At 41.4% G+C, this 12585-nt stretch overlaps 1 protein-coding gene across 2 annotated transcripts in view; it reads right to left on the bottom strand.

Annotated features, from left to right (window-relative positions):
* Nucleotides 1-5410: 5410 nt before the first annotated feature.
* Nucleotides 5411-12585, bottom strand: part of SLC9A3 (solute carrier family 9 member A3) — a 481978-nt gene continuing 474803 nt past the window's right edge. For both annotated transcript variants that reach the window (XM_040433112.1, XM_040433113.1), the window contains 2 exons: nucleotides 7979-8083; nucleotides 5411-5776 (listed from right to left, as the gene is read on the bottom strand). In XM_040433112.1, coding sequence (XP_040289046.1) covers nucleotides 5529-5776; nucleotides 7979-8083 — 353 coding nt within the window. In that variant the 3' untranslated portion in view covers nucleotides 5411-5528. The remainder of the gene's footprint in view (nucleotides 5777-7978; nucleotides 8084-12585) is intronic.

The raw sequence follows: 12585 nt of genomic DNA, 5'->3' as shown, positions 1-12585 counted from the left end.
ATACTAACAATAGGGACATTATATAACTGTATAAACCTCTCTGCTTCCATAAAACACAGCTCTTAGTGGAGTGAATGTCTGTTCAGCTCCTCTCCTCTGGTGTAATGAATCTAGCAGCTCCTGCTAGTGGAATTTCCCACACAGGCTGTGTGTGAGGCTGGCTGTGATTGGTCAAAAGTCTTGCTGTGTGTGAGGCTGGCTGTGATTGGTGAAGACTCCTGCCCAGCAACAACAGTTTAACTCTATGCTTTCTGTTGTTTCTGCTGTGTCATTGAGCTTACCTTACATTATATAATGAATATTAAAGGCATATAATCTTTTCTGCTTCTGTGAACACAATGTATAACAGTTATATGACATCTAAACATGAAGTCACTGTAAATAACTCTGCTTTTGTCTTTAACATATAAACTGAATTAAGGTTATTGGCAGGTCTAGCTGTGTAAACATATAAGCTATATTAGCAACCTAGGACAGGTCTTAGATGGCCAGCCACACGTGCCTCTTATTACGCTACCCTTTCCACATCCACACTGCACTATTACTACCAAGTCAAAAGGAGAATTCATGATGAACCATCTTCTTCTGACAATTAACACTTTCTGACCCTGTCAAGGTATAATTTTTGGACACTTGGTCCCCTAACTAGCCCCTTTTTACAAAACATTTCTATCCCATAACACGATGTATGTTTCAACACCATCTACCCTTGATAAGGAACAATATTTTGAAGCTTTGGAATATGTAAAAAGCATAACACACGTGACAGTAATGTATATTTTTAAACACGCTGTTTGTTAACGCCAAACATGCGTTTGACATACATAGCTATGGGTAGTGTTGCTCAGACATGATTTACTATTGATGTCATTGCATTCAAGAGCTTGGGAGACTAGAGGGTGTTATATACCAATTTTCAGGGCAATTAGAGACACTCGAACCGAAACCGAACCTCAACATGTTCGCTCATCTTTAGGGCCCATTCAGACGGCCATATGAACGGGTCCGCACCCATTCTGGAATTTTGCGGAATGGGTGTGGACCCATTCATTTCATTGGGGCCGCAAAAGATGTGGACAGCACACCATCTGCTGTCCACATCAGTAGTTCCGTTCCACAGCCCACCCAAAAAATTGCGGACAAGAGTAGGCATTTTTTATGTTAGTGCTGGACATGTGCGGTCCGCAAATTGCGAGACGCACACGGGCCGGCATCCATGTTTTGTGGATCCGCAAAATACTATGGTAGTGTGAATGCGCTCTTAGTCAGTATACTTGTTGATGTTTACCATCTGCTATGTGTAGTATTTAGTTTATTCCAATTTCCTGCTTTATAAGTTTCATGTGTGTTATGGTGGAGCTTTATGACCGCTGCCATCCCACTATCCAGAGCAGGCACGGATGTTGCATCACTCACTTAGCCTCTGCCCAGCCGCCAGACTCCTGTGTCCTAAACTGCAGTTCGCGGTATGGTTGCAAGGTCTTTTCCTGTATGTTTGAGAAAGACTTTACTCTGCAGTACTTCAGGGGTTAATGATATTTCTGATTCCAGGCTCAGCTGCTTGACTAATGAGCTCATCAGCCCTCTTATGACCACACTTCCTTGCCTGTGCAACTGGTCACTACAGATCTTGCTAGGTCTCTCTGGCTTGCTGGAGCTTGTAAAGGGCTATAATTTGTTTGCCTGTGTACTGACTTTCTTGATTCCTGGATCCTGATCCTGTGCTGCCTGCCCTGACCTTTTGGATTGTTTCACAGATTCACAAGAACTCTACCAGCCCAGACCTCTGCCTATTTCCTGACTACATGTACTGCCTGTTCCCTCTGTGCCAGGCACTGGTGTCTCTGATCCTAATGATTCATCAGCCAACCACACTGTTACTATTCCAAAAGGTAATGGCCTGGTGGCTACCCTGCGGGGAAGTCCAGATACAGGATAACACCCTTAGGTCTAGCCCAAAGTCAAAGTAGTTGGTTGACACAATGGTTTTAAAACCATTGTTCGTAATAATGTGGCCATTTTTTGATGCATCTGCAAACAATGGGTTTGCCGAGCTTTAAAGCGTAAATAAACTTTCAGATGACTTTTCAAAATAAGCTGTCCATGTGTGTATACATGCATGATAACACTATATATGACCATTTTATAACTTGCACCTTGTAACTTGTAATTATTTTTATCGTTTTTCTTCTCTGTAGACTGCATCTATAATTCTTAGTTCTCCATCTACTGGTGTGGAAACTAGCTGCTCTTCTTGTGTTCCAATATACTGCTTGCTGTCTCTCACTCACTCACAAGCACCATATAGAATATTATAGAGAAGTACTAAGCAGTATAGATGTGAATAAAGCAGTCAGGTGCGATAGACTTATTATTAGCTGCTGAACCTGCTTACTCATTCCTGTATTGTGCTTGTTGTCTACACTTCTTCCCTAGTTAAATCCCTTCCCTCTCCATAGATGATGATGATGTAATCTGATCCTTAGTAAAACAGGCAGCCCATATTGGTCTCACTACACAGAATTCATACAAATTTGAAAGACAAAGTTGACTTAGGCTACTTTCACAATTGCGGCAGAGTTATCCCGCAAGCAGTTCCGTCACCGGAACTGCCTGCTGGATCCGGCAATCTGCATTCAAACGGACAGCATTTGTAGACTGATCCGGATGCAGATCCGTCTTACAAATGCATTGCAGGAATGGATCCGTCTCTCCGGATGTCATCCGGAGAAACGGATCCGTTATATATTTTTTTCATCCGTTATGTATTTTTAATGCTCAATCCAGCACTAATACATTTCAATGTAAATTAATGCCAGATCCAGCATTTCGGCAACTGATCCGGAATTTTGGACGGAGATAATACCGCAGTGTCATCCGTCCAAAAGGCCGTTCAGTGACTGAACTGAAAACATCCTGATGCATCCTGAACGGATTTCTCTCCATTCAGAATGCATAGGGATAAAACTGATCAGTTATTTTCCGGTATTGAGCCCCTATGACTGAACTCAGTGCTGGAAAAGAAAAAAACCTAGCGTGAAAGTACCCTTACAAAGAGTGGGTACAGAAAGAAACAGTTGATAACTCCATAACTAGTCTTTTTCTCTGATAAGATATATTACAAAGTTTTCTGTATTTGTCTGTACTGTTTATTTATGTAACATTCTCTGAAAAGTTAGTAACCATTTAAAGGGTTTTTGACCTCTAAGAATATGTATGTTCATCTTGAATCTTTTGCTGGGGGAACTGGTAAGTTCAGATAATATCAAGTCACCAATGGTCCATATTCTGCATACAGACAGGAACTCAATTGTATGATCTTGCATAAAGTAAAGATTAAAACAAATTAGTTGCTTATATAATTACGGTATATAAAAATATCCACATTAGAATAGAAGTAGCATCCAAAGAGTTGACACGATAGTTTTAAGATTGTTTAATGAATACATTTTTACAATGAATATCTTAAAAAACAAACAAACAAAAACATATCATATTTTCTGTAATTTATTTAATCTACTTATAATATACTTATATAAGATAACTGCATGACAACTTTAACAACTTTAAAATTATGATAAAAATAGTAACTATTTTCACTTTTATTATAATTTTTTTAGAAAGCAATTTAACTAATTTTGGCAAATTTAGGATAAAATGTACTTGAGCACAGTGAAATCTGCTGTTTACTACTTTTTAAATACTTTGTCACCTCAGTTTGACCAATTTATTAAACATACTGGACTACTATATCACTCATCTAAATGCTGCTAGGAGGTACCTAGACTCAAAACTTGCCTAGGACTTACCCAGGGATCAATATTCCTTTATGTGTGTGGTATGCACACAACCTGGAGAAGCACTGTGCATATACTGTATGCGAGGAACAAGCTGCATAGCAATGAACACAGGAAATTTTGGTGTCTATTTTCTTTATATTCCATATCCTTTTCTTTTCTATACAATTTTTAGAGCATTTGTTTATCAATATTTTGAAGCCCAGATTGTAGGTCTCAAGTCTATACGATTACAAAATGATTATAGGACCTTCAAATGCCAATTTGATAATTTCATAGGGAAAAATTATTAAAAAGGAGGGCCTATTTAATAATTACATGCAAATGACAGAGTATTTGTAAAAAGTAACTTAAGTTAATCATCTTAGAAGTGACTTTTTTAAGACTAATGATTGCGTGAACACATACTTTTCCTAATATATCAGTATATTTTTTAATGTAAAAAAGACTATAAATGAACCTAGCTATAAAAATTGAGATACCAGATAATGTTAAGCTGCTCTCAGAGTAGTAACTAAACAAATCATACAAAAATCATAGATACTTGGTTAACTCAAGACATTTCACAGATTAACAATACGTGAAAAGTTATTGTAATCTGTATTTACCTTAGATTGGGTTCACATCAAGTTTTATGCCTCCGTTTGACGTACACATTAGGATAAAAAGGATACAAAAACTCTGAACACCATGTTCTTGTATCCTGCACAGTCCGGTAAAAAAAAGCGTATACGTTTTTTAAAATAATGGAACTCTATGGGGAACGGATTCCACTGTATGGTATAATTTAACATATACGTTTTTTGTATACATTAAATGGACAGTAAAAACGTGATGTGAACCCAACCTAAGTTTTAGGGCTCTTTCACATTGCGTTCTTGTCTTCCGGCATAGAGTTCCGTCGTCGGGGCTCTATGCCGGAAGAATCCTGATCAGGATTATCCCAATGCATTCTGAATGGAGTGAAATCCGTTCAGGATGCATCAGGATGTCTTCAGTTCCGGAACGGAACGTTTTTTGGCCGGAGAAAATACCGCAGCATGCTGCGCTTTTTGCTCCGGCCAAAAATCCGGAACACTTGCCGCAAGGCCGGATCCGGAATTAATGCCCATTGAAAGGCATTGATCCGGATCCGGCCTTAAGCTAAACGTCGTTTCGGCGCATTGCCGGAGCCGACATTTAGCTTTTTCTGAATGGTTACCATGGCTGCCGGGACGCTAAAGTCCTGGCAGCCATGGTAAAGTGGAGCGGGGAGCGGGGGAGCAGTATACTTACCGTCCGTGCGGCTCCCCAGGCGCTCCAGAGTGACGTCAGGGCGCCCCAAGCGCATGGATCACGTCATCCATGCGCATGGGGCGCTCTGACGTCATTCTGGAGCGCCCCGGGAACCGCACGGACTGTAAGTATACCGCTCCCCAGCTCCCCGCTCCTACTATGGCAACCAGGACTTTAATAGCGTCCTGGGTGCCATAGTAACACTGAAAGCATTTTGAAGACGGTTCCGTCTTCAAATGCTTTCAGTTCACTTGCGTTTTTCCGGATCCGGAGTGTAATTCCGGCAAGTGGAGTGCACGCCAGATCCGGACAACGCAAGTGTGAAAGAGGCCTTACCTAGTAATTTATCAATGTCTTGCATATATATTTTAATAATAGAAAAAACATATAAGTAAATATACTGGTATGATAGGCTATTGTATATGTTCTATATAATAAAAGGTACCACATGTCTCATTACATGTTTGTTGTCTCTGGTAGAAAAGATCTTGGCTGTTCCTCTGTTCCATCATTTATAAAAAAGGAATCAACTGATCTATTGCTTATACGTAAAGGAGTCAGCCTCCTAAAGTTGCTTGGAGAACAAGGTATCTGTATTCGTGCCCTTTGGGATGGAACTACAACATCCTCATTGTACAGCCATGGTGTAAACTTCATTGACATATTTTGCTCATCATCAGTTGAAAATACAGGATTATCAATTCCTAAAATTGGGAATAAATAAAATTTAGTTTTGTAAGAAGTCTTCAAGGACAAAAAAGAAAACATTTTTTTAGAACCACTACAATTTATTTAAAGAAGGTAGATACAGTGTACATTCTAGTTCTCAGAAATCATATACAATGTAGATAACATTCTGGAAATAAGATAACCTCATTGAAAACGATCTTAAAATGAGTCTGACTCTAGGTTGGAACTGCCAAGAAGGTATGGGTATTGACTCTACCACGTGCAGAATGCATTTATGCTGCTACCTTGTAAAATATCTTGTTTGATAAGTCCATGCATGCTTCCTTAAAGGGGATAACCTTTAAGTATTGTCCTTAAGTGACCACTTCTGGAACCCCAAGATGCCAGGTGAAATCGGTGAGAAAACCTGGCAATAGTATTTAATCCCTTCCCACTCCATGCCGTAAACGTACATCATGGCAATTATCCTCCTGCGGCACCATGCTGTACAGGCTTAGAAACTGAGCCGCTGCCATCAGCAGTTGGTGTCAGTTGTAACATACAGCTGACATCCTGCTGCAACGGCCGAGATTGGTGCTAGCGTTGATCCCAGGGAAGGAGGTCCCTCTCTCCCCCTATGGTCTCCCGCGATACAATTGCAGGGTCCCGATGGTTGCTATGGCTGCCAGAGGCTTTCTATCTTCCTTCTGGTAGACCAAGTGTCAGTATAAAACTGGCAGATTCAATAGACTACAATATGCAACTATTGCAGTTTGTACCAGTAATTGTACTGTTGTAAGTTTAAAGCAGTTTTCCTCAGGATAGATTAGTAAAAGCAGATCGTGGGGGTCTGACACCTGGCACCTCCACCGATCAGCTGTTTGAAGAGAAGGATGTGCTCTGTTTACCTGCTCGTCTACGATGTTGCAGTGGTGAGCAGGTGTAATTACAAGCTGTCCCATTCACTTCAATGGGATTGCTCATTCCCATCCAAGAGTATGAGAATGAGCCCTCCGATTGAAATGAATGGGACAGCTTGTAATTACACCTTCTCACTGCTGCTATGTCGACAGTGAGTACGTAAACAATGAAGGAAAGGCTGTGCTTGCATGGAGCGCGGCCTTCTCTTCAACCAGCTGATCAGTGGGGTTGCCAGGTGTCAGAAAATCCCTTTAAATACCCAACTGGGACAAAAAAAAAATCAAGTAAAATAAAAATCATGTAGTATCCATTAATTGATAAAAGATTAAAAATGAGAAAAAAATTACACTATAAAAGGATTGTGTTACTTATTCTGTGCAGTGAAAGTTGTAAACAAAAATTCCAAAACACTGTCACCTCCCAAAAAAATGATAATTTTAAAAATCAAAAAGTCATATGTACCCCAAAATGGTACTAATAAAAACAACAACTTGTCCTACAAAAACAAGCACTCATACAGCTGCCACGAAAGAAAAATAAGTTATGAGTCTTAGATATAACAATACAAAGAAAAAAAAAAAAGAGATTTTATGATGCAAAAGTAGTAAAACATGAAAAATAAATATGAATTTTGTATTAACCCATATAATAAATGTATCATATATACCACATGGGGAACCTCATAATCCCATAAAAATAAAAAATAAAACACGGACACAATTGAAATTTGTACCCACCTCACCTCCCAAAATATTGAATAAAAAGTGATGAAAAAGTCATATGTACCCCAAAATGGTACCAGAAAAAAAACTAGACTGTTCCACAAAAAACAAGCCCTCACACAGTTACATTGCCGGAAAACTAAAAATTTTATGGATGTTAACATCTGGCAATGCAAAATACAAATGATTTTTAGTTAAAAAAATGATTTTATAATGCAAAAGTATTAAAAGATGGAAAAAAAAAACTACATAATTCTGGTAGGACCATAATCATATGAACCTGCAGAATAAAGTTATATAATATAACCCATAATATATTATAACTAGGGATTAGTGAATCTACTGTGAAAAACCTTTTACCGAACTCGGGTTCGGTAAAAAGTTTTTAACAGTAGAAATTAATTTCTGAAGTTATTACCAAAAGTCTCACAAGACTTCGCGAAGTAATAACTTTGGCTCATAGGAGCCAATACATTCTAATACTGTACGTAGCGCTCGCTCCACACAGTATTCTAACGAAGTTTTATGTGAATCGATAATTATAACAAAAAATAAACATTATATATACTTTTTATATATCAGTAATTATATTACCAAATGCTGGATCTCCTTTGCTTTCTGTTATATTTGTTAAAAAAGTTATACTGCCATCAAGCTGGGCATCATATTCCATTGTGTCTTCCAGACCAAGATCCATTTCTGCAAAAAGAAAAAAGAAACCTTTTTTTTTTTTTTTTTTACAATTAAAGAGGACCTTTGATCAGTTTAGCCCTAGTCTAATTATGTTCTTACCTTATAGGGCGGCCCCCACTGATGCCATGGCACTTTTTTTTCCAAAGACCCTCCCCGTTCGTCCGCTGTTGGCCCACCCAGTTGATTTTGGTGCCTTATATTATAATGAGCCGACTCGGTTATACTAGGCGGAGACTCGCAGTTTTGCTGAGGGCAGTTCTCTTCTCCCTGAGGAGGAGTTCATTCTCACTGGCTAAGAGCGTTGCGAATTAGACTAATAACACAACCAAATTGTGCATTGGTCACTGCCTGACCAATCGTATTCCACAATTTATATATATATATATATATATATATATATAGTCTGAGATACCATAAAACATAACATTTATTTTGATCAGTTAAATCCCTAAATATATGCGATATACACCATAACGCTGCGCGATTGGTGACCCAGAGCTGGGGATGGGGGAGACTAATACTGGGTCTCTGAAAACTTGTCTCACCCTGCACTGGATGTATCTTGAGGTGGCAAGGCACTTCCAAATGACCCAGCTGGCTGGTGAACACCTATAAGACCCTCCATGTCCCTGTGCAGCAATGGAGACTGCCCAGCTTCATTATACTGTGGTGGAGGGCCTGTCATCAATTTGTTATAATGTCCTAATTTGCGTCAAACGCATTTCGTTGAACGTAGGTCCAACTCATCAGGGGACCTAGTGGTCAGTATCCGGAGGTGATGATGAATTTGAGTATCACCTTTTTCAGCTGGTTAACAGTGCATTGAGTAACATGCTGTGGGGAAGTAAAGGCCCCTTTACAGTGGTGCATTCATTAACATGTTACTTATCTTATGCCTCCCATGTCTCGGTCCACACGGATGCAGGCTGTGTTGTAGCTTGTGGCAGCAACGATCCCACATGTGAAATGGCAGCTTTTTAAAGCAAACGCCGAACACGTTGGGCCGCCTCCTCAGCGGTCAGCTGACTATCTCATGTGACCGGGTCATGTGACTAACCCAGCTATGCGCAGCGACCACCGTCTCCTCCCCCCAAGGCATCATTTGACCGCCAAGTCCCATGACGATGCATGAGGCTCGATGATGTGCGTACCATGTGATTGAGGGAGGCGGCGTCAGGGAGGAGATATTCCTCCCTCTTCGTATCACATCGAGGAGGACGGATATTAAAACGAGGGGGAGGGCAGCAGCGCTGCGGGATATCAGCGCTCCCCTCCCATTCATAGTGAGCAAATTTCATCTCAGATTTTAATCAAACAGCAGCGCTCCCATATAGATACAATCAGCGCGCCATAGAGCATTAAAATGACAGAGTTAGTAGGCAAACCTTACTCTGTATTTACAATCATGGCTAATTAGCAAAGGAGGTAAACAATCTCATGAATCCCAATAAGGGAGGATGTGTCATATATACACTGCTCAAAAAAAATAAAGGGAACACTTAAACAACACAATGTAACTCCAAGTCAATCACACTTCTGTGAAATCAAACTGTCCACTTAGGAAGCAACACTGAGTGACAATCAATTTCACATGCTGTTGTGCAAATGGGATAGACAACAGGTGGAAATTATAGGCAATTAGCAAGACACCCCCAATAAAGTAATGGTTCTGCAGGTGGTGATCACAGACCACTTCTCAGTTCCTATGCTTCCTGGCTGATGTTTTGGTCACTTTTGAATGCTGGCGGTGCTTTCACTCTAGTGGTAGCATGAGATGGAGTCTACAACCCACACAAGTGGCTCAGGTAGTGCAGCTTATCCAGGATGGCACATCAATGCGAGCTGTGGCAAGAAGGTTTGCCGTGTCGGTCAGCGTAGTGTCCAGAGCATGGAGGCGCTACCAGGAGACAGGCCAGTACATCAGGAGACGTGGAGGAGGCCGTAGGAGGGAAACAACCCAGCAGCAGGACCGCTACCTCCGCCTTTGCGCAAGGAGGAACAGGAGGAGCACTGCCAGAGCCCTGCAAAATGACCTCCAGCAGGCCACAAATGTGCATGTGTCTGCTCAAACGGTCAGAAACAGACTCCATGAGGGTGATATGAGGGCCCGACGTCCACAGGTGGGGGTTGTGCTTACAGCCCAACACCGTGCAGGACGTTTGGCATTTGCCAGAGAACACCAAGATTGGCAAATTCGCCACTGGCGCCCTGTGCTCTTCACAGATGAAAGCAGGTTCACACTGAGCACATGTGACAGACGTGACAGAGTCTTGAGACGCCGTGGAGAACGTTCTGCAGCCTGAAACATCCTCCAGCATGACCGGTTTGGCATTGGGTCAGTAATGGTGTGGGGTGGCATTTCTTTGGAGGGCCGCACAGCCCTCCATGTGCTTGCCAGAGGTAGCCTGACGGCCATTAGGTACCAAGATGAGATCCTCAGACCCCTTGTGAGACCACATGCTGGTGCGGTTGGCCCTGGGTTCCTCCTAATGCAAGACAATGCTAAACCTCATGTGGCTGGAGTGTGTCAGCAGTTCCTGCAAGACGAAGGCATTGATGCTATGGACTGGCCCGCCTGTTCCCCAGACCTGAATCCAATTGAGCACATCTGGGACATCATGTCTCGCTCTATCCACCGTCACGTTGCACCACAGACTGTCCAGGAGTTGGCAGATGCTTTAGTCCAGGTCTGGGAGGAGATCCCTCAGGAGACCGTCCACCACCTCATCAGGAGCATGCACAGGTGTTGTAGGGAGGTCATACAGGCACGTGGAGGCCACACACTACTGAGCCTCATTTGGACTTGTTTTAAGGACATTACATCAAAGTTGGATCAGCCTGTAGTGTCTTTTTCCACTTTAATTTTGAGTGTGACTCCAAATCCAGACCTCCATGGGTTGAAAAATTTGATTTCCATTTTTTATTTTTGTGTGATTTTGTTGTCAGCACATTCAACTATGTAAAGAACAAAGTATTTCAGAAGAATATTTAATTAACTCAGATCTAGGATGTGTTATTTTTGTGTTCCCTTTATTTTTTTGAGCAGTGTATATATAAAAGGAGGAGAGCTAAGCACTCTATCAAAGATGGAACCCATTGTCTACTCGGCAACCCAAATATCCACAATTACGAGCGTGGGTGCCACAGTGACAGGATTCCATGTATCCCCCATATATATCCCTCACCCTAAAAAAGGCACATGGATAATAATTACTATACACTGCGTGCAGAATTATTAGGCAAATTAGTATTTTGACCACATCATCCTCTTTATGCATGTTGTCTTACTCCAAGCTGTATAGGCTCAAAAGCCTACTACCAATTAAGCATATTAGGTGATGTGCATCTCTGTAATGAGAAGGGGTGTGGTCTAATGACATTAACACCCTATATTAGGTGTGCATAATTATTAGGCAACTTCCTTTCCTTTGGCAAAATGGGTCAAAAGAAGGACTTGACAGGCTCAGAAAAGTCACTCTGTGGTCTCTTAATGCTGCTGCCACCTAACACTCTGTCACTGGGACACTCTGTGGTCTACTCATGCTGCTGCCAGCTCACCACTATGTCACTGGGCCACTCTGTGGTCTCGTTATGCTGCTGCCACCTCACTACTCTGTCACTGAGCCACTCTGTGGTCTCCTCATGCTGCTGCCACCCTCCCCACTCCATGACTGGGCCACTATTTTGCCTTTTTGGCCTGGTTGATATCATCATTTATTTGACCCTTCTTCTGATCTGTCAGAAGGAAGGAATAATGAGACGCACAACAGATCCTGTCTATGTAGCAGCTGTAAGGCCTGTATGACATGGTCCCTATTTTTCTTTAGGATTGGCTTATGATTTGGTGGCCAAAAGCAGGAGTGGGTACAAAACACAGAAGACATGCAAATATATTATTCACATGTCATCTCTGTTTTGGATCCACACCTGTTTTATTTCTGGGCTTAAGCAATACTGATGGATTACTGACCAAATGCTGACTGAGTGAAGGCAGATGCTTAACATGCAGGATCCTTTTTTGGGGGTTATTGTTCTGACGGATCAAATGAAGTGCAAAATAATCAGTGATGTCAACAGAAACTTACTGCTGACACCCTCTCCACCCTGTCAGGGGGCTCTACTTGTACAAGCGTTTAATAGAACAGGTTCTGTAGAAATCTATGTGGAATTAGCTGACGACGGTGTAAAAGGAGTGTGCTCTTTTACACTATACAGGGAGTGCAGAATTATCAGGCAAATGAGTATTTTGACCACATCATCCTCTTTATGCATGTTGTCTTACTCCAAGCTGTATAGGATCGAAAGCCTACTACCAATTAAGCATATTAGGTGATGTGCATCTCTGTAATGAGAAGGGGTTTGGTCTAATGACATCAACACCCTATATTAGGTGTGCATAATTATTAGGCAACTTCCTTTCCTTTGGCAAAATAGGTCAAAAGAAGGACTTGACAGGCTCAGAAAAGTCAAAAATAGTGAGATATCTTGCAGAGGGATGCAGCACTCTT

This window comes from Bufo bufo, chromosome 5 (genome assembly GCF_905171765.1).
Source record: "Bufo bufo chromosome 5, aBufBuf1.1, whole genome shotgun sequence".
In the NCBI taxonomy this organism is placed as follows: Eukaryota; Metazoa; Chordata; class Amphibia; order Anura; family Bufonidae; genus Bufo; species Bufo bufo.
Note: the sequence above shows the minus strand (reverse complement) of the source record. Positions and strands in the feature narration are given on the sequence as shown.